General features: G+C 53.9%; 1 protein-coding gene across 3 annotated transcripts in view; it reads left to right on the forward strand.

Moving 5' to 3' along the window:
- Positions 1–22,543, forward strand: part of ERI3 (ERI1 exoribonuclease family member 3) — a 135,477-nt gene that overhangs the window by 88,236 nt on the left and 24,698 nt on the right. For all 3 annotated transcript variants that reach the window (XR_012836512.1, XM_075759614.1, XM_075759615.1), the window contains one exon: positions 8,262–8,361. Coding sequence is in view for 2 of the 3 variants with exons in the window: in XM_075759614.1 (XP_075615729.1) it covers positions 8,262–8,361 (100 nt within the window). In the remaining variant the exon portion in view is untranslated. The remainder of the gene's footprint in view (positions 1–8,261; positions 8,362–22,543) is intronic.

Below are 22,543 nucleotides of genomic sequence, written 5' to 3' on the forward strand. Positions count from 1 at the left end.
TTCAAACAGATGTGACCTGCAGCCGAGGCAAGGTCAGGGCCACTTGGCCTGGACCAGGAAAGGCGCTGGACCTGTGTCATCCAGCCCCTTGTCTCTGCTACAGCCCCCCCGCAGCTCTCTGCTCGGTCGCCTGACCCCAAGCCCAGACCCCCAAGTCCTGCCAGCAGCCCCCATCCTAGAGCTGCTTTCTTGGCAGTTTACAGCTCTGCTTGTCCCCTCTCCTGGGCCAGCGCTGGCTCATGCACGCTCCAGCTCTACTTCCCAGCCCTCCAGGGACCCAGACCTGTAGCTTTGTTTTGCTTATGACCAAACCCAGGGCTTGGACCCAGGTCTCCACGGCATTAACCTAGTGTGTCACCAGCTGCAGAGCACGCAGCAGTCGAGAACATTTTATCCAGGATAATCCCTAGCCTGGGAGCAAGGCAGAGACTGTTCTTGTTCAAACACAGGGAAATGCGAAGTCTAAACCGCTTGGCACTTTGACACTCCGGAGTCAGGCACGCCGGCGTGTTTCTATTGCAGCCTAAGCCAGGGCACGTGCTAATCCTGCGCAGTGGCCGGGCCACCTCCCTGCTGCCCAGCAGGGTCACAGCATCCAAATGCACCCTGGAGAAGGGCTGTTGGTGGCTGCAGGGTCCGTCCTGCCCCTCCTGAAGTTAAGAGGAGTTTTGACAGTGAATTTACACGGCTGTGGCTGACTGGGGGTATTGTCGGGACATGGGCAGGCTGAGGCTGCTCAGGCGTGTGTCTGGGGGGGGAAGAAGGGCCGGGCACGAGATCATCGCGTGCCTCAGTTTCCCTTTTGCAGTGGACAGAGATCTGTTGGCATGGGCTGTTAAGAAGGAGAAAACATGTACAGTTATGCTGCATCCTCCACATCTTATCTGACACCATGCTGCCTTCCCTTAACCTTGGTCTGTCCTTCTCCCGTGGACTGAGGGCACCTCACCTCTGAACCACTTCCCAAAGGTGGGCAGAGCCAGGTAACTCTTGTGTGTCCAGCATTCACCTTTCCGAAAATAGACCATTCATGTTTTTATTTCTTTAATTTACTGCCTGATGTGAGGCATAAGGATGCGGCTGTTTTAACCAGCAGCTTTGCCAATGGCCTGAGGTGGATGCCAGCTGGGCTTGCTGAAGGTTGCTTGGCAAGGCCAGGTAGGGCTGGGAAGGTGGCTCGTGTGCCGAGGGCTCCCTGCTCGTCCAGGACGTGTGAGAAGGTGGCTGTGTGCCACTGTTCTCCAAAAAACTTTCACATACCATTGCACGAAGAGGGCAGAGCACCAGGCAGGGTCCCAGCACCTTTACGGCAACGTGGGAGGATTGTGTCCAGATCCCATCCTCCCGCTGCAGGGTGCTGGCAATGGCAGGAATTTCCAAGGGCAGTACTTGCTTCCACCTAAGTGGGGCCAGACCCATTTGTGTTGTCCCCACATTCGGTGTGTCAGCACCTCTCCTCCACAGCTCTCCGGGGGTTTGTGCTCCAGAGAGGGACATTCCCTGGGAAAGGGCACCGCTTGCATCTTCTCCTGCTTCCTCCCATGTCTAAACCCCAGCCAAACCACGTCCTGCTCGGTGGCACTACAGATTCATTTGGCAGAGGACAAATGCCCTCTCGTCATCCCTACCCCTTAATATTAGCACAGATCCGAGGTTTCGGCGGGTGCCACGTTGGGCAGAAGTTGTTTTCATGCACACGGTGCCACTCATGAGTGTTTGGGGAGCTCGATGCACCGACAAAAAGTAATTAAACGTGAACGGTGTTAACGCTGTGCCTGGTCAGTCCTGGAGGCCCCTCTTGCCGCTGTGTTTGTAAAAATTAAATGCCTCTTATTAGCGGCGCAGCAGAGATCTGTAATACGTGTGGACAGAAAGGCAGGGATGGATGGAGTTGGTGTCAGGGCAGCAATTGCTTATCATGCCTTATCTGGGAATATGAAACTGTATTGCATGACATCCAGAGGCAGGCTGAATAGATATGCCAATTCATCTCGAGCCTGGGCTTTGACAAGCTAGACTGCCCTTGTTGAAAGGCATCAGTCAAACAAGAGCTGCTGGCTGCTTTTCCCTTTCTTAGACTTTCTCTCGCTCCCGCGCTCCCTCTCCCTCTCTCGCCGCCTCCCCTCCCTCCGCCTTTTTTTTTCTAAGCTTTTTCCACACAAAATTGAAAAGCTTTGGAAATAATAATAATAAAAGCCCCCCAAACTAATACCGTTTTAAGTACACCCCCCCTCCCTCCCCAAATGGGATTGATAAGGAACCCCAGTGTATGAAGGCATGTTTAGATAACATTGAGAATATTATAGCGAGTGAGAGAAAGTAGGGGGAAAAGCTTCCTGCCGCGTCTAAGCCGGGAAATGCGACGGCACCCTGGCTAATACGAGTGTTTAATATTTGATGTGTTGGGATAAAGCAGGATCACCTTCGAATTGAATTGAGTGTCAGAATGAGAATCTATTACTGAAATTCTTGTGTGATTTGACAGCAAAGCAGACGATGTTATTCTTCACTAGTTACCGCAATCTTCTCCCCTACATCACTTAAATATTTTTTTCTTTGCTTGAGTAAACACACATTATCCTTTTTTTTCCACCCTCCTTTCCTTTTTTCTCTCCCTCTTTTATACTTTTTTTTTCTTAAATCAAACCTGCCTTTCGCAGGGCTGATGGACTAGATTGTTATTTCTTTATTTGTCCTATTAAATGGAATTCCTGATTGTTTAATCCTGCTTTTGTAAGTGATTTAAAAATACTTGAAAAGCTGTGAATGCCGCAGCACTTCTAACTAAACTGCTCAAAAGGGGCACATTACACCTGGGTTTAGCTCCTGCCTCCTGACTGCCAGCGAGGGCAGCGGGCTCCAGCGCTGCCGGGACTGAACCAGCCCGGGCTCCGTGCCTCCGTCCTGCCGGATGAGCTTTCCTCCGTGCCTTCCCTGCAGCAGAGGAGCTCTGCCGATGTCAGCTGGGGCTTGGCAAGCTGCTTATTCATTACCTGCATCTTCTTTAATTGCATTCAGCCTCGATCCAGCAGCCTTGCTACTAAATGATTTGGCGGTGGGGTCAAGCCCTCAGTGGTGGTAAATGTGCCTTCTGTCGTGCCGGTAAGTTTGCGTGGCAAGAAATCCCAGCAAGAAATGTCCGCCTCCCATCCCTGAAGTGGCATGCAATTAAAATGGGATGTCAGTAGACCACCCTGGACTCCCCAGTGTCCTGGCTGCTATTCAGGGATGGCCTCCAAGGCACCCCCAGTCCCAAAACCCTACCGTTACTAGGTGGCACTGAAAATATTTTGAGCTGTGTTTAAAAGTCCACTTAGTTGTAGACATGACCTCGTTTTTTTTCTTCCCACCATACAAAGTAATATAAAACCTTGACACCTCGTCGTGGCAGCAGCAGAATGAGGGGAGTTAGAAGGAATTGCTTATTTTGGGCAGACATGGCACGTAGCTGACATGACAAGAGGAGGAAGACACTTTTGCTGTCGCACAGTCATTTTCTCCATTGCGAAAATGTCAGAGGGGTCGGCTCCGATCGGCAGGCTGCTGTGCCCAGCCTGATCCTGGGGGAGCACAGCCGGCGCCCACCGCTTGCCAGAGCTGAGGGTGGCTGGGGAGATCTCTCTGACACTGTCTATCTGTATTAAAACATGTTTTTCTCAGGCATCTTTTTGAAAGTCTTAATGGAAACTTTCAGCAAAAGCCACCACTTTTTTAATTCCTTAGTACCCACCCTTCAGCATCTTCTCAAACCACTGAGCCTCTTTGCTCCTGGGAGGACTTTTTCCAAAAGGAAATATTTTCTCCCTGCCTGAAAGTGTCCATATTAATATTAAAATTACAATTAGTGGGTGAAACATTTAAAACCTCTTGATAGGACATAAAAAACGACAGGGTTGCTGGGCTGGGCAGGGCAGGAGGAGACTCTAGTCTGGCAATTCTTGTTGCTGCGGTTTGTGGACATGCTTCTGCTGTTGCAAAAGCACAGAGCCCCTCTTCCCTCCTGCCCTTCAGCTAAAGCACCCAGGGCAATGCAACTCCAGCAGCTTTAGTGCAGGATAGAGGGGCTGGGGGCTGACCGAGCAGGTCACAGCATCGGTCTGCATGGAAGGGACGGGGCTGGCTCTGTCAGCATCGGTGCCTTGCCTTAGCAGAGCTCCATCAGCTCCATGAGGACCAGCCCCATCCCTCCCTGCGCATACGGGAAGGATTTGTGGGGCTCCCCGTGTGTGTGAGCATCCTGACCTCTGCGCAGGTGCCCTGTTTGCATGATGCGGGACGTTAAATCTTGCCTTAATGTGACTGCCGAACACCCGTTTTTGTGAAGTGCGCCGGGCACTTCCCCATAAATAAATGATGGAGCATTATTCAGTCCACTTAGATCAATACATCAGCTTGACAAGTTCCAGTTCTGGGAATTTTCTGACCCCCTGGAACATCTTCTCTGCAGCTGTGCTGCTTATAAACCACAGTGCGTAGCCCAAACAAGCTCTGGTGAGCGGAGCATCAAGACCCGGCTGTGTTGGCACTGCTGCCTTGCCAGCCCCATTGCTGGGGATGGGGACTGGTTTGCACTGGGATTGCAGTAAGGGCAGGCGAGGCACTGAACTCAGTGCCAAACCGGGCAGCATTTTTAGAAGAACTGGACAAATCCTTTGACCCTCAGCTCTACTAAGTGATCCATGGAGCTCTTGTTTCAGGCTTTTGGCAAATTGTGACACATGCATCGTGGCCATGAGGAAGTTTTGTGACCCAGAGCAACAGGAGCACAGTTTCAGACCCTTATTGCTTTATTGTAAAGTCATCTCCCTGCCCCAGGCTGCCGTACTCCATGTCTTATCCCCTACTAGCTCCCCACCTCTGTTTTTTGGATTTTCTGCAGGTTATGTGAGGTACAGGTTACCTAAGGACCTACCTCTCCATACTGGCGCTTTTAACAGGGTGTGGATTATCCGCGGTGCTGGCTCTACGCATGGAAACACAGTATGTTCCTAATCTCCTGCTGCTGTTAGCTCACATTTATCACAGGAGTATCTGCTTACCTTTGATTCGAGATCCCTACATCAGGGACCCAGGGCGGTATTTGTCTGTGAACTGCTGTGTGTGCCTATGGGATTGTATAAGTAAATAAATATAATTAATAATCATCTGACTTCAGAGCAGCATTGGCAGGGAGGTAAATGTAGCCTTCATAGAATTACAAACAAAATCAGGAGAAAAGGGAGACCTTTCTAGGGGCTGGTATGAATGGAAATAATTGTGTTCGAGCTGCTTGAAAATTATTCTGCAAACATTGTTTGGGTGTTTTTTAGCAGATCAGAGGCATTGAGTTTGTCTCTAAATCAAAATTTTGACCAAAACCATTTAAAAATAGCTTTTTTAAAAGATGCCCGCATTTTTTACCAATTAAAATGCAGGTGAGAATAAAATGCCACAGGATCCTGGCCCTGCTTCAGTGTCTGACCTAGAAGGGAGCAATCCAGTCCCTGCAACACCAGCACTGACCCAGAGGGAGGGACAAATTAGCGTGATTTCCTCGCAAAAAGGGTTTTGTGGCATTTTTTTTAAATCCTCCAGCAAAGGTGTGCGAACCAGGGGCATCTCAGACTTTCTCACAGTTTGCCGTAGGGATAAGTGCTGAAGGGGCCTGGCGGCTGTGCGGGGCTGGAGCGGCAGCGGAGCCGGCGGGAGAGCGGCTCCGGTTGACGCTGGCGTCCTGGTGGCTGCGGTGAGCCGGCAGCGAGCCAGTGGCCATGGCCAGCCTGGCGGGCTGGGGAGCCCCGCACTGGGGAGCCTCCGGCACTTTCTACCTCGCTTTAACAGTCAGAAGAAGAACTTTCCTGTTTAAAGATTAAACATTTTCTTTAAATATTAAACAGCAAAGCTCCTCGCTTTTGATTGCGTGGCTGCTGCCAGCAGGCGGCTCAGAATTACCAATTTTAATTAAAAAACTTTATTTTCCAACACAGCCCAGCGGTGGCTCCTCCTCCCGGCCGGGGCTGGTTGGCCTGTCCCCTGGCCTGCCTTCATCTCTGTCTCTGCCTGCGTTTCCCTCTGCCTGCAGCAAAGTGACGGTCCCTGCCAGCCCCGAAGTGTGAGCGGCCTCGTCTGGGACTGATCAATGCCCCTGGCACTTCCTTCCAAAACCCCAGGAAAAACAATTAAAACCCGATCGATCCTGCAGGCAGCTTTGAATATGCATAAGTGCACACTTGACCTTCAGTGGTCAGGCCAACTTCCACCCCAGCTGCTTAGCTAGTTTGCTCAGGTATTGCTGCTGTACCGAATGACCTTGATTAGGAAAGCAAAATGTGATGTAAAGATGGGCCCGGTGCTGATCCCGGGGCCGGGGCACGCGCCGCCGGCTCCCTGCTGACGCTGCTGCTGCGGGGCTGGGGGAGGCAGGCTGGCGTTGGCACTAGCGCCCAGCTGTCAGGAACTTTCCAGAACTGTCCCCGTGGCTTTCCCGGGATCCTGCCAGCCTCCCGCTGTGCTCCCTCGGTTGCTCCTGGCCGGGGTCTGAGGGATGTGTCTGGGCTGGGAAGGCAGCCTGTGATACGGTGGCTCAGAGCCTGCCTTGCCCAGTGCAGGGACAGCCCTGCTGCCTTCCTGTCCCATGCATCCTCCCTCCAAATCATGCGGGGACACCCCTTCCCCAGGGATGCCCCGCACTGCTGGCAACCACAGGCCTGGATCCACTGGTGCTGAGTACAGGGACGCTCCTGTGCTGTGCCTGGGCTTGCTCTTTGGGACGGAGCCCAGGAGAGGGAGCCACATGCGGAGCCGCTGCCACCATCACCCAGGGCCACCCAGCAGGTGGGTGGCGGGGTCCCATCCTGCACCCTGACCCCCTGACTCCCACCTGCCCACAGCCAGCCAGCCTGCATCCTGGCCATAGCGATGGAGATACCAGAGCGTGTTTGTTGAATGCAAAGGAAACCTCCCCGTTGTGTACACAAAGTGTAATTTCAGTGAATTATGCATAGACTTAATTAGGAGTTTTAATTGCTAATCATCTCCCAACAGGATTAGCAATGCTGTCTATTAATTATCTGTGGAGGCCTCTGTTTTGCTAAGGCAGGAGTAACAAAGCAGCATGAATGGTTACGTAGGCCGGTAATAAATTAACTCCCCCAAGCTGCGTAGCTCTCAGGGGGCTGCTGGCGGCGGGGGCTGCGTAGGGGCCAGCCCTGCCTGTGCTGGGCAGAGCAGCAGGTAGCGGGGGCAGAGGGACTGGCAGCAGGTCCCCGTGGCAGGCAGGTGGGTGGTGGGCTGGTGGGGGGGACCGCTCAGCTCCGCTCATCCAGTTCGGCCCCGTTCCCGCTGCAGAGAGCATCTCCCCCGGCGTTCCCAGCCCACGGAGGGTGTCGGCGATGCCCCGCTGTGCTGTGGCTGCAGTTAGCGATGATCCCCGCTGCAGGAGGGAGATAGGGCTGCGGGATTGACCTGATCTCATCTGGGAACAATGGCCCTTGCGGCAGCAGAGATAGCACCAGCGTGAGCGACGCTAAGCCCACGCACCCTTCTTACTGCTCACAATGCGGCGCTGAGCTTAATTCCTCAAGATGAAGAAGATACGTGGCTGTCAGGCTGTTATTACAGCCGTGCCTGTGACACGGAGGCCCGGCTGCTTTCACTTCTGCGTTTTCCAGTGGGTTTTTGTGCTGCTCGGGTTCCCGGCTGCCTCCCTCCTGCCGGGGGATACGACGGGGAAGAAGCAGGCTCCCTCTGGGCAGGCTGGGTGGGGGGAGCGGTGCTGGCTCCCAGTGACGGAGAGGCCCGTGGCAACTGGGGTCTGGGGATGGAAAGGAGACGGGAGGCCGGGAGGGCTGCACTTGCCAGAGGGGAAGGGGGTTGCCGGCCAGGCCAGCCTGGACATGAGCACCCCTTTCCAAACCCCCCTGACTCCTGCTGCCAACTCCATCCTTGGTGAGGCAGGAATGAGGAAATGATGTTGGAGCAACCCAGGGACATGTGGGATGAGCTTACAGCACAGTGCTTGGCAAACCTTGTGAAGGTTGTCACCCATACAAGGACAAGTCCTGGACATCTCTTCTTTGAGGAGCATCAGGTGGGACAGGCCAGTGTGAGGGTGGTTTGTGCAGGCGGTTCCAGGAGAGCTGCTGTGAGGGTGATGCGTGGGTGGGTCCGCACGGAACACAGGGAACGCAGACCCACGTCTGCCCCTGGAGCAGCCAGGCCTGGGCGAGTACAAAACGTGTGTGCGCTGTGCACTGGTCTGACCCTCTGCTTCTCTCTTCCAGGCGTACAGCTTTGCCATGGGGAGTTGGCCAAAGAACGGGCTCTTAGACATGAACAAAGGACTGAACCTACAGCACATAGGGAGGCCTCACAGCGGGATAGGTGAGTGCTGCCGCCCCGCGCCCTTCCCGTCCCCGCAGCTGCTGCTCCAGGTGTGCGGGATGTGCCTCGGCTCCGGAGCTGGTCCAGGCTGGGGTGCTGAAAGCCAGCCGAAGGGCTGCGGGGTATTTGGCTGGTGGAAGGGATGAAGATGTGTCAGAGCAGGATTGGCACCTGGGATGAGGTCTTGGTCCCTGGCACATCCCAGCGTGGCAAACACCCCTGCGTGTCCCTCTGGCCAGGGAGTGCTCCCCTCCTCAGCCGCTCTGGCAGTGCTCGGGCTGGGGGTGGATGTGGGCAGCACCAGGGCTTGCATGGTGCCTGGAGCGCAGGGCAGGAGTCCCCAGGCTGGACAGGATGCTCTCCCTGTTGGGCCAGTCCTCCAGCTGCTCTGGATGCTGCATCTTTCCTTGGAACAGAGGCTCTGCCAGGCAGTGCAGCTTTGGGAGCTGGCTGGAAACGCACTGCAGAGTGAAGATGCATGGCCCCAGCTGGGGAACTAAATCATCGTCCCATTTGCTCACACGTGTGATGAGTTTCATGGCCCCGCAGCCTGCTCCAAGATAAACAACTGAGACTACCATGCACAGTGGCAGAGCTCCATGTTTCCCCTAGCTCCTCTGCACCAGGGATCAAAGTGATATGAGGAGGGAGACCTGGCCCAGAACACTGAGGCCATATATCTCCCTGCTGCTTAATGCTGGGGGTGCAGAGCTGGGGCAGCAGCAAGCTGCGGTACGGGCAGGAGCTCAGATTTACGGGGCTGTAGGCAGGGCTGTAACACAGGGCTGCATCGCTCTTGCCTGTCTTGTTTTTCTGCGGGGCGTTGAATCACCTCTTGGAGACCAGTGGTCAGGTGTTCCCTCTGCCACCCATCCCTTCATCCATGGTAACTCATGAGCATTAAAGTTTGCAAGGAGGTAAGATTTACTTGAAAAAGTCACCTGTGACTTGGGCCTTGAGAGGCTGTTTAATATTGTTTCAAGACTCTAACCATTAAACTCTCCAATCAATCCAAGTTAAGGAGATGAATTATTTAAAGCTCACCAGCTTTTAATTAGCAAGCTCCTTTTGAACTATGGATCTGGTTGCATTATTGACAGACGTAGCATTAAAATTTGTTTCCTTGCCTGGGAGCAGATTTGCTTTGCTTGTGTACCATGTTGGGGGGATCACGGGGAGGGAGCGAGGACTGCAGGAGTTGTGTGTGTGTGTCCTGCACTGGGGGCTTGGGCTTTTCCTTGGGTCTCCTGGGGGATGCAGGGTTGGTTTGTGCCTTGTCTTTCCCAATTTTATTTATGGCAAGAGCTCTCCGTTGCTGTCATCTCTTACTCTGACAAAGCATCCCCAGCTCTGGAGTGTCATCTGTCTGCCGATGGTTTCTGCCTGTGTCTATATCAGTGCTGTTGTCTTGCACAGGTGTCTCTGCCTGATGGAGTTCAGAGAGGTGCTGTTCATGTCCCTCCCCGCTCCAATCCTTTAGGAAGGTTTTGCTTCTTAATTTCTGCCAGACTCCCTCTGTGGGGGCCCACTCCAGCTCTCCCAGTACAGGGTGAGCCATGGGCAAATTGCCTACAGAGAAGCGGCATGTCAGGGTCGAGCAGCCACGCTCCCTTCTTGCAGCGCTCCGTCCCAGTGGCCAACCTGCCTTTCACACGCTGCTGGGAACGGGGTTTGCGTGGGTGCTGCAAAGGATGCCAGGCCAGCAGTGTCATGGTCTCCATCTCCCTGGCATCGCCAACGGTGCACACGTGCCCTGTGTGTTTGCAGCCTGCTGGCTGCTCCATTTGGGCTGGGTCTGGAGCAGCTCTGCCCCCGGGCGTCTGTGATCCTCAGCCCGCCTGCAGAGGCAGCAGCTGCTGGCACCCCGTGCCAGTGGCTTTACCATAGGCTGAGCCCTCGGGAGTGAGCTGGGGGCACGGCTCATTGAGTGGCTGCTTCTCCTGGCCAGCTTGGGAGCCCCAGGCACAGCTGCTGCCTGCAGTGTCAGGGCTGCTGGCTTTAGGGCTTGATAACCCAGCGTCCCTCCTGGGAGAAGGCTCGGGGTGATGCTGGTGTCTGGAGACATGCTTTGCCTGGCATTTTGTTAGGGCACCAGCCTCCTGGACTTTTAGCCACTTCATTTCCTGCTGGCTTTTCAGGTCCTAGCCATGGATCAAACGTTGGCTGCAGTGACAGCCTGAGAGGTCCCCAGGCCAAGGGCCGAGGAGGGGCTGCAGAGGCGGGCTGGGCTGGCTTCCTTGGGTCCAGCTTTGCTGCCTTGCCCTGGAGCAAGTCTCGGCCCTCCACAGCCGAGTCCTTCCATATCGGCCACTGAGACTGGGCACGTCATCTCGACTGCTGACGGTTGCCCTGTGACCTGAGCAGTCCTCACCGCTCTCCTTCATGCTCTCAACTGCTTTTACTTCAGGGCTGGGAGGAGCCATCCCTTTCCCTGCCCAGGGCTGCCATCCCCTTCCCTCCCTGGCTGTAGGGAGCCTTGCTCCTGACACAGCCCTGCCCACTCAGCCGAATCAATGGTCCCTTCTCGAGGACTGCTGCTGGAGAAGAGAGTGGAGAATGGTGAAGCACACTGCCTGCCCACCTCTTGCTGCCTGTGGTGAGACAGGAGCGGGCCGTGGCTCTGGGGATGCTCCCATGCGATCTAGAGCCTCCCTTCTCTTTTGTGGCTGGTCCCAGAGTGCAGCAAGATCAAGGGAAGTTGGGGAGCTGAGAAGAGGGGTCCCCAGGGCTGCCCGAGGCGGGTGTAAGCACGGTCAGCCCCTGACTCTCACGGCCCTCGTGGGTTGCTGATATCCAGAAGTCTGCAAACCAAAGAGGGCTAAGGAGGGAGCAGCAATGCAATGTGTTCACCAGCCACAGAGGGTTCATGAATATCGTGCCTGCAGGAGAACCTCTGCACGGCCCTTTTCCCAGCAGCACGGGGAACGGTCCGGGGGGATGCAGGCAGTCCTGTGAAGCCTCAGCTTGCTTATGCAGGGATGTACAACAAGGATGTTTCCCTTCACATCTGACAGAAAAATTGCGGTGGATGGCCACTTGTTTTTGCAGACAATTTGCAAGGAATTTTGCCGTCTCGCCTGATCGGTTGTGTATTGCTTTGTTTTCAAATCACTCTCAGATTCACTGCCTTGGCAGGTATCTGCTCCAAATCCTTGCGCTTGGCATGCTCTGGGACCAGTCCTGCTCCGTGCTTCATCTCCTCTCCTTCGATTTGTTCAAAATCCATGGAGTTCAGGGTGCTCAACACCCTGCAGGGCCAAGGCCGGATTCTGGATGGGAACCTCACCTTTAGCAGCTGGTGCGTGCGGGCAGGACAGGCTCGTGGTGGAGCACGGTGAAGTCTCACCACATGCCTGGGGACATACGGCTGTGCAAACAGCACGTTGCTGAGCAGAGCTCACATTCTAGCTTTCATCTGATTTCTACTCGCGAACAAGTGAGCTGCACATCTTGTTGAGGGGTTAGAAAAGGAGTTTGTGTCACCAAACACACCAAAGTGCAAAGTGTATTCGCATAGACTGCCTTGGGGTAGGACGGGTAGGGGTCTGCTGCAGTTGTTTCACAGGAGGGAAAAGAAAAAGGAAGGGGGAAAATGTCAATATTTCAGCCCGCTGAGGAGTGCTGAGCAGAATAAGGAGGTTGGAAAGTCCTGCTCCAGAGAGCGAGAACGCAGAAAATCTTTGGGAGATGGGAAAGGAGCAAAAGGGGAGTGAAACCTGTTCTTTCATACCTTTTGGTATTTCAGCTCTAAGGGTTCCCTCTGGGCTGAATGTGGCCCTGAGGACCAGAGAGAGCTTTTCTTTCGCAGCTTCCATCGCTCTTCAAACATGGATTAAATGTGTGTCAGCCCTAGTGTGCCCTGTAGGATCTTGGGGTGAGGAACTTCTTTTTGTCAGGTGTTTTCCTGGCCCTCAAGAAAATGAAGTTGAGTCTTGTCAAGAAGTTACTCATCTTACAGATGTGTGCACGTTGCGGTTCTTAAAACATGCGTTTGAGGTGCTGCTTGCCAAAAACGAGCTGCAGCTTGTCATGGGGGTCTTGGCACTCTCACGCAAAGACCAGCATTCGCTGGGTTCTTGCATTGGGGTCTCTCTACTGAGTTTCAGAGACTGATATAAATCAGAAGGATTAAAATCCCAAGCTTTAGTTGGGTTTTAAATCAGCCAGCAGATCACGTAGATTCCGTAATTGATTTTCTTCTATTTTTGCCTTTCTTTCTTTTTTTTCCACCTCTTTCCCTGAAAAAAGGTCAAGTTTTACTGACCAGCACCTGTCAAACTAAGTGCAGCTCTCCTTACCACTGCCCAGTAGTTAAATCTGGTTATTCTTTTATTCATCAAATGCCCTATATTTGCTACTATTTATTTTGATCAATTATGTAACATAATATGTCTTTAGTCTTCATTTTTAGATATTTGTTACATTAGAAAAATGGTGAATTACTGTTTGTTCTTAAAGAGGTGGTGATTAAATTATTACTCTTGATTTAAGTTGTGATTCTTTTGGATAAAAATTGGAATGCCATGTTAAAGTGCCCCAGCAGTAGCTTGAATTGGTTTTGTTAGTAAAATCCTGTTTCCCTTGCATATAGTCAATACAGAAGGAAAAGTAAATTTCAGAATATGTTTTAGTTAAAACTACCTGGTGCATGAAACCGAAGCAAGAAGTGATTGGTGAGTTGAAGGAGTGTTTCTGGAAACTATCCTTTTCGAATTTTAGAATTGGCACATCTCATCCTCTCCCACCTTAGTCTATTGGTTGGTTTGTTTCCCTGACCATAGGAAAGATAAAAGGCACAGCTTCTGTTTGGTGTTGGCGTTTTTTTTAGTCATTTGTTTTTTCTCAGCTCTGAACGAGCCAGTTACTGAACTGAAAATATACTGAAAAAAGTTTAAAGTTTCCAAATCTGGAGATGTAGCTGCTGCTGGGAAAATTTGTTACTCAACTCTGCTTCCACCTCCAGTGCACTGACTGTCCTTAAAACATGCTGTTACCGCTTGCTACTAGTCTTTTTTGAATCTAAATGAGTTTAATAGAATCTTTAAAGTTTAGACTTTAGCACACAGATTATTATGATTTTAGAGTAAGTTCTAAATGCCTGGTTTGGATTTTTTTTTTTCTTTTTTGAGGGAAGAGGGTAGCCAGGCTGCTGTGCCTCTTGCTAACGCACCTGCAGGACCCAGGAGATCTGGTCCCATCGTAGCGCCTGTCTTGACGCGATGCCCTCGCTGCGCTGTTTTACGCCAGCTGCCATAATCCCATGAGCCGTGAGCCTTCACGCAGGGCTTCACCATCTTCCCTGTGCCCGCGGTGCCTCCGGCCAGGGCTGTGCCGTGCTCCCTCCGTGGGGATCTCTGCCGTGCCAAATGGAAAAGCCATACCTGCCCATGCGGTGAGCAACCCAGCAAGCCACCGTGCCTTCCCGGCTCCATCTCTCTCTTTTCATTTACTGATTGGAAATCTCGGAAGGTTAGGGTGTGATATTGTTCCTGATCCAGAGCATTAATTAGGCCTCGGAAAGAAGAAGAGGAATTGCGTGTTTTTAACAGTGAGGTTAATGGGATGCTCGCAGAGTAGACAGTTTTAATGAGCTTCAACTCGATGTGCAGTGAGTTTACTCTTTGTGTTAAAAGGGTCACACTGCAGTAGTTTGATGTGGATTGTCTCCTGGCCCCCAGTGTCATAGGTGAGCGTCTGTCAGAGTCCAGTCAGAGCGCATTTACTTAGTGACACGATTCTAATTAACTACCGTGAGCTGCCACCGCCGCGGGAAGCCGGGCCAGCGCCTGCCGGGGGTGCCTCCTCCCCAGCGCAGCCGTCCCTCTCCCCACATCGCTCTGCCTGCTCGTGTCCCGGCGGTGCCGGGCTGCTCTCCGCACTGACATTGAAGGAGAGGGCAGCGAGGGCCGCGCTCGCTAAGTGCGGTGGCAGGTGGTGGGCCACCCGCCGCAATGGGTGCCTTTGGCTGTCAGCGCCGGCTTTCCCCCCAGGAGCTCGACGGGGGCTGATGAGGCTTCGCCTCGCCCTGCGAGGTGCTGGGAGCCTGTGATCCTGGCAGCTTGCAGTCCTGGGAGCTTGCTGGCTTTATTTCAGCTTCCTCTTGTTCTTCCCTGCTTTTCTTTCCCTTCTTGCGTTTTCCTGGCTCTCCCAGGGGTGCAGGGAAGCCTGCAGCCCCGCAGCATCTGCAGGAGCCCTGGTCACTCTTGGTGCCCACCTGCCTCCTCTTTGATGGGGCAGGAGGAGCAAGGAGATAGGGACAACATTTTATGAAACTCCCCTCAGGTTTATTGACCACTTTCCATCCCAGCCCACGTGGCCCCGGCTGGCAGAGCCAGTCCCACCCTCCCCATCCCTCCCAGGGGATGGGAGAAGCCTTGGAAAACCCCATGCGCCCCCGGACCGGGCAAACCCTGTTCTGCTCTTTGTGGTGGCACGCGGCTGGTGCTGTGCCCGGGGGCAGTGCCCTTTGCCCCGCAGCATCCTTTTGCCAGGGAAAGCTGAGCACGGGGCTCACTGCTGCGAAGCAGGGCACGGGGCTGCCTCGGGGCCACTGCCCCGCACACTCCCAAGGCAGAAGGGGAGAGACTCCAAGTTAAATAATTAAAAGAGACTTAAGTAAAAATCAACAGAAATGTCATCAAATGAGCAGTGTCATTTTGAATTAGCGCTTGTAAAGGTCAGGCAGATCCAGAACAGGTGGAGCGGCTGCGTGCCGAGTGTCGCGGCCAGGCAGCACATCCCGGCACCCAGGGACGCAGGGTGCAGGGACCGGCCCAGCCGCACCGGGGCACCCGCTGGACCACAGGCACGGGGACGGGGGGCAGGCGGGTGGCAAGGGGTCCCGCTGCAAGCACCAGGCCCCGCGTCCCCAAGGAGGGGTGGGGAGGGAGGGACGGCCGGAGCGGCCGGTTAGAGAACACACGTCTGTCAGAGTCCAGTCAGAGCACATTAACGCGGTGACATGATTCTAATTAACTACCGTGAGAGGTGTCACAGCTGGAAAAGCAGTGAGCGGAGACAAGCTTTTAAAAAAAGAAAAAAAGCAATGTGACAGTCTTCTTTTTTTTTCCCCTCTTTCTTTTTCTTTTCTTCCCTTTTTTTTTTTTTTTTTTTTTTTTTTTTTACTCTTGTGTGCTCTCTCCCCTCCATGTGGGAGTGGATCTAAAGATAATTAGGATGTCTGGCTGCCTGGGAACCTGAGCCGGGGCTCTTTTGCTTTCAGTCATTTAAGTTTTCGACATCTCTCTGAAGGGACTTGGTGGCGCAGTGGATTACTGCGCGCCAGAGTGACAGAACACTCTTCTAATCGTAAACCCTTTTTAGAAAGGATTCTGCTCTCCCTTTTTCCCCGGGAGCAGCGGGGGGTATGTTCTGATCACTGCAGCTCTGTTCCCATACACGCTACAATGGGAAACTCAAGGTCTTTCAGCTGTTTCCTGCAGTTAACAAAGGAGGCACAGAAGAAAGAAAGGAAGGATGATTGAGTGTTTGTGTTGACTGCACTCACCCCTCCGTCCCACCCTGCCGAAAGTTGGTCGCCTGCCCGCTGGGTTGGGGGCACGCACGCTCGCCCGACCCCGCTGCCTGCCGGGGGTGCGATGGGTTCCTCGCACCTTGCCCCTCGCCTGAGGGCTCGTGGTCCCCGGAGGGAGCAGCATTTGGAGGGGAAGCTGAGACAGGCTGCTGGGCTTCAGCTGCCTGAGAAAAGTCAGGGTGCCACCGTGCGCTCCTCCCAGCCCCGGGGCTGGCAGTGACAGTGTCCACTCGCTTGGGATGTGCGGAAGATAGGCGTGAGCCCTTCTTTTCTGGCTGGCAGCAGTTACGCGCAGCACAGGTGTCATGCTGAAGATTTCAGAGGGATTTCTGGATTATCTGCTGTTTGCCGTGCTGTGATGCCTGGGAGGCCCAGCTGCAGATCAGGGCAGGTCTATCTCAAGCCCCAGACCTGGCTGACCCCCAGCAGGACAGCGTTGCGTCGTCCTGGAGCCACCCTTTTGCACGACTGCTGCTGTATCCCCCTTCCTTTGGCTTCTGGTTTTAGGCTTTCCCCGGACTCATCCCACCAGTGGTGAGGGCTGTCTGCCTTGGTAAGAAGAGCAGATCTGCTGTCCCTCCCTCCCAAGCCAGTTGTGATCCGCAGCCCAACACCTGGCCCAATTCCTTTCCCCAATGACAGATAAGAAACCTCTTAAATATGTTTTTCATATCACTCTAAAGTGTTGTTGGCATACTGGGAGCACGGGTAGAGGCTGGTGGTTTGTATTTTGTGTGCTCTGTCTTACCAATCAGCCAGTCCCAAGCCCAGGAACGTGCAGATGTGAACTGATCTGTACTATAGAGACCCTTGCGCTGCCTCGGACCCATCCTGCTGCTGGCTGTTTGTCTGGTCCTGTGGCTGAGCCTTGCAAAATATCACACACACACACTGCTGGGACAACCCTTGCACCGACCAAGCCCTGTCCCACGTTGTGCTGGGTGGGTAAAACATGTTTGCAGCCTGTGTAAAAAGCAGCACTTCCCATGCACCGTGATGCATCCTCCGACACAGTGAGACACATGTTAGGTGAGAGGCCTTGGAAGATCATTAACTTTCTAGGGAGCTTTTCCCATAGAAAGTAGTGATGTAAAACACCGAGTGACATTTTGATTTCCCTGTGGATTCTTTTGGTGCCTTGGTGTCTCTGCGATGTGTCCCAGACAAGGCTAAATGGTAGCGTGTCTTCCTTTACCTGTGAGAGGGGGAGAGTTTCCTGTTAATGAACATAAACATCTCAATTAAGAGCATGGATTGCCTGTCCTGCTGTGCGCCAAACTCCGGTGGAAGGTGTCTTTTAACATCGTGTGGTCCCACAACAGCAATGTGTCCCCAAACCTGCCCTTCTGCACCTGCATCCCGAGGGATCGTGAGGATGCTGCTGTCCCTCTCGGGTCAGCCCTTGTCTCTGACCTCCCCAGGCAGCGCAGGGCTGGTGGCTGTGAGCACTGCGTTCCCCTCTGTGAGGAGGAGATGCTCCTGCCCCAGTTCTACCAGAGATCTGCCTATAAGGAGAGTGGTGGCAGGTACGGAGCGAAGGCTGTGTCAGCGAGGGACGCCAGGTTTAAAGCTGCCCCGCTTCACCTAATGAGAAATGATTGCGAGGTGCAGGAGGGGAAGGGGCAGCAGTCAGCCGGAGAGACTCCACCACAATTTTACAAGTTTGCATTCCCCTGAGTTCCCTGACGAGACCCCCCTCTAAGTCTGTACAGGAATTCATAAGAATAGGATAATTAGGATGTTTCAAAGCTGCGACCCTCAGAGGAGTCCTTGGATTAATCTGTTTTTTCCCTTAAAGACATCTGTAACTACAATCTTTGTTTCTCTCCTCTTCTCCCCCCCCCTTCTCCTTTTCCCCCCTTGTCTGTCTCTGTATCTCCTGTCAACCCGTTGCAGACGTAAATGACAAAGAAATCAGAAAGAGAGATCAATGCAGTCCAAATTAGCACTTGGAGATAGACTGTGCTGGAGATGTCAGAGCCTGACCCCGGTTGATCTGCCAGCCTCCGCCGGTGATATTATGCAAATTGCATCCATCTGGCAGAGCCCAGCGAAGGACTAATGGGGCAGGGAGGGGGCCATGGCCGGGCGCCTTTGGGAAGGGGAGAGAGCTGGGGGTCTTTGGGGAGGGGGGGGGGTCCGTGATCGGCAGGGGAGATAAGGTACTGCATTGGCTCCGTTTGCGCTCCTGGGCGGATTAAAAACCAAACTCCAGATAAGAGATAACCAAACTTCATTTTGCTTTTTATTTTATTCCTTATTGCTACCCCCACACAACCTAGTACCAAAAAGAAGGGGAAAAAAAAAAAAAAAAAGATGGTTCTTGGTGCTCTTGTTTCCTGCACGTCATTACCACTGATGGCAGTTTGAGGGGAGAGACAAAGTCGGGGAAAGAAAGCAAAAAAAAAAAAAAGCTAGCTGCTTAAAAGACTGCTGTAATAGGAGCATGGATAATAGAAATCTCAAATTACGGTGATCGCCTTGTTAAGAAGTTTGAAAATACGGCCAGATTGTCTTTAATGAGAGAAATATGGCTGTTAGTTAGTGAAGGAGGAGGGAATGGACCTTGTTTCAAGATCTGTAGCTCGCCCATCAAAGAGGCACCGGCTGTTTCATTTCAAAATCCTGCTCCTCTGCCTGATATTAAAAATAGTTGTTAAAGGCTTTGACTAGCAAGACGATTCTCTTTGGCTTCCTACTCTCTCTCCACCTCCCCCAAAAGACTTCACTAAGAGAGAACTTCTGCTTTAAAAAACAGCCAAGCAAAGAAAGAAAGAGAGGAAAGTTTTGGGCTGCGGGGTGATGCTGCCCCTGGGGTGCCCAGGGGATTCAGGCCGAGCACCGCCGGCACCGTGGCCGTCCCTGCCACGGCAGAGAGGAGCTCCCTCCGTGCCGTGCATCCGCTGTGCCGGGATGAGCTCTGCGACATGGTGCCATCGCTGCTCTCCTCCTGGCAGCCCTGACCCAGACACAGGGTGGCAGAGGCTTTTTTGGCATCTGGACCCCCATCCTTCACTCTCGCCGGTGCCCTGGAAGCTGCGCTTGGGCCGGGGCTGAGGCTGCGGAGAAGGGCTCTGACAGAAGCCAGGTATGGCAGCTGCCCGCTGCCCCCACCTCTTGTTAAGAGCTAACGGGCACCTCTGTGCTGCTAGGCTCTGACCCGTAACTCCTGCCTCGTCGTTGCGCTGACAGTCCCCTCTTCATTCTCCCCTGAAATCAAAGGATCACATTAATTGGTTTAAGGATCGCTGCCCCGTGTCCTGAGTGGCCTGTTTAAGATAACGAACTTGGAGTGTGTTAATAGCTGGTCTAATTCAGCAGAGGATGCAGGGACGAGGCCTGGATGGGGAAGATGCTGCTGGGTGGGGAAGATGGGCACTGAGGTATCAAGAATCTCTCCGGTGCTGTGTTTTTCCCTGTCCTTACACAAATCAGTGTAATTTCCCCTCTCCCAAGTTGCTAACGCGTTGAAATCCCAGGGCAAAGGGCTCTGGCAGGAGGGGAGGGCTGTGCCAGCCCAACTGCTGCCGTTTCCCGCTGTGGCCTCGTTCACTTTGTGGGTCTGCAGTGGGATCAGAGGGGACCTGCTCTCCTCTTTATCCTCCACAGCATGAGGTTCTTCCCAAAGCCACAGCCACCACTACGCAGGCTGATCCTGGCTGTGCCATTAACCACCCGAGCCCTGGTTTCTTCCCGGTCCTGCGGCAGAGCCTTGCGGTGGGCAATCCTGCTCCAGCCGGGTCCTTCAAACCCAGCGAGAGCCCGAGCAGCTCCTCCCAGCCTGGGCCCCGAACTGGGTGCTGCTGGTGTGCTGGACCTGGAGGGGAGACAGGAGGAGACGGTCATGGTCACTGCTAAGGGTGGGCGCACCGGTCCACGCTTCTGGGACTGAGGTGTCCAGTGCTGTGGTCTGACATGTCTGCCCTGCGTGCTCAGAGGTCCCTGAGGGGACGGCATGAAGCAGGGGCTCAAGAGCTCCTATCAGTTTGTGGCCAGGCAGTGCCCCGGAGATGCAGCAGGACCCGCGGGGCTGGGCTGCTGTGCCGGGAGGGCTATAGGAGTGTCCCAACTTATCCCCCCACGGCGCTGAGCTGATCTTTAACCATGGAAAAACCCCTACCCAGTGATGTGATGCAAAACCCCCCAGTTGCCCTGGGTAAGTTTTCCTGCTGTATTTAGCCATGCTGTTAATTACCTGCAGGCCTGTAACGTGCAGGGGGAGCCATCTTCCAGCCAGAGGGGCTGTCTCTGGGCAAACCTTCCTGCTGCGCCCCAGCCCCTCGGCAGCAGGCACGGTGCTGGCGCTGCTGGTCGCCCCTGCCTGCCGGGGCACGCACGTCCCCCTGCCCGCCGCCTCTCAGCCTGGCACCAGTGGGCACTGCCGCCTCGGGACCCTTCCCCGGGGTGAGCCCAGGGCGGGTGGGACCCCCGGCCCCTTGCCCCGCGGAGGGCACAGCAGCAGCATCTTGCGGGGAAGCTGGCTCCAGCCGTTAGCTGCAGCTCCCTGGGGCCAGCTGCCCGGTACCGGGGATACTGGGACCAGGACCCCTCTCCCATCCCGTGTGTTTCCAACAGAGAACCAGCAATTTGGCTTTGCTTGCATGCCCAGGGGACTCAGAGCTTGGCAGCTGGGCCATCTCCAGCACCCACAAAGCCCTCTGGTAGTTCTCTTCCCCCTCCAGAAGTACATATATAACAGCCGAGAGAGGCAGAGGGGGAGAGAAAGAGAGAGACAACGGCTTTGCCTCCACGCTCCCGTCCAGAGCAGTCTCCTAATGAGAAGAATATGGCTGCTAGTTAGCAGAGGGGTGTGTCCTGTAGGCTAAAATGAGATAGTTACACTGCACTGATTGAAGGTTGAGGTTAGAGGGCAGCACAATTATGTTCAGGAGATTCAAGGGCTCTGTTTGATGCGGCAGTTCTAAGCTCCCAGCCAGTGTCAGTAGTTTAGCTCAGGGTTTCTTTTTTTTTTTTTTTTTTTTTTTTTTGTGGGCTAAAGACAGGAAGGATAAAAACTATGGGAATGAGTTGTTACTATTATTATAAAGTGGTGTGAGTTTTTTTTTTTTAAACCGCCAGTTCACCCCCCTTTTGCTTAACTGTTTCCTGATCATTATTTTTTAAGCTGCTCAGAGAGAAGAAGAGAGCATCCTCTTCCCCCGGAGAGCAGCTCTGAATTTTCTCCCAGACAGGGAAGGTGATTTTTTTTTTTTTGTGTGTCCGCTTCAGCTCAGTTCTCTGACTGTGGATCAGGAAAGCAATTAGCAGTTCAAATTATGCCAAGGCCAAATTCTTTGTCTCAAAATCGCAGGTTAAGAGTTGCAAAAGAACCTTAATTGCCTGGTGCTGAACTAGGTATTTTTTCTGTGAGCATTTCCAGTGCTTAGGGCTGTTTATGCGGGAGGCTCTTGTGTTTCAAAAGCCCTGCAGCAATGCTGCCTTTTCCCAGAGCCTGAAGGAGTGTCCAGGCACCGCACCAGTGTCCAGGCACCGCACCAGTGTCCCCAGCCTCTCCAGCCTCTCTGCCACCAGCCAGCTTGCTGCTTTGCAGGCGACCATGCATCCACTCATCCATCCCAAGACAATCCTGGTCGCTGTCACCCTTCTCCACTGCCCTCTAACCCATCAGTAGCTGTGGGTGCAGCCTGCCTGCACCCTCCATCCGCTCCTCGCGCTGCGGCAAGGCGAGGACCGCTCGCCTGCAACAGCAGCACATGGCAGACCCGTGCTACCTGTGCAAGGAGGCTCTTGCGCTCTCGGCGGCAGCACCCGGCCTTCCTAGGCTGCACACGGGGCGCCAGCCTGCCCGTGCCAGCCACCCCACCCCCAGGGATGAGTGAAGGGGCGCCTGCTCCTCTCTCTCCTTGCTGCTCCCCAGGGCCCATCTCCCCAGTCACATTTGTGTCCCAAGCCCACACTTTGCATTGCCTTTTGATCCGAGTGACAGCCTGCTTTATTTACTCCAGTGCTTCTCAGTTTGAAATGTTAATTCCTCCCTCAAGAAAATGTCTTTTCAGGCTGAGTTGCCTATCAGCAGGGCTGGGGAGAGCGTGCTGGCATCCCCAGCCTCTGTGCAGAGCCAGGCAAGAGCCCTGTAGGTGTGGGGAGCCGTGATGCCCAGGGAGCACCTCGGTCCCTGCGGCCCCAATGGCCGGGCTGTCTTGGGGACACCGCGTCGGCAGGCAGGGCTGACCAGGACGGACGCATCCCTAGCATCGCAGCTCGTCCCCGTGTAGCCCGTTTGGCGCAGCGCCACGTGCCGCTGCCACGGCCCCCCGTCATCCCGGCTGCAATTAGGGGTTGATGGATTGTCCCCGGGCCAGGGTCTCAGTACGGCCCCCCAAAGGGGACGGCACATGCAGAGGTAGGCAGCGGCCCGCTGGGCTGCCACCGTTGAACAACAATTTCTAATCTTGATTGGAGAGGAGGGCGGCGGGCTGGGGGGGAGGAATTGGAGATAAATGTTAGCTCATTTCTTAAGTAATTAGTTACCTCCTCATCCCCATGTTGTAATTGTGAACAAGCTGTAATGTTTAATTAGTGTGTAAATGAAACCCCAATTTCATAATGGCTGCAGTGACAGCGCTAAGTGAGACAGGCACAGAAGGGGCCGCATTGTTTCAGCGGGAGATGAAGCTGTCGCCCAGC

This window comes from Balearica regulorum, chromosome 8 (assembly GCF_011004875.1).
Source record: "Balearica regulorum gibbericeps isolate bBalReg1 chromosome 8, bBalReg1.pri, whole genome shotgun sequence".
In the NCBI taxonomy this organism is placed as follows: domain Eukaryota; kingdom Metazoa; phylum Chordata; class Aves; order Gruiformes; family Gruidae; genus Balearica; species Balearica regulorum.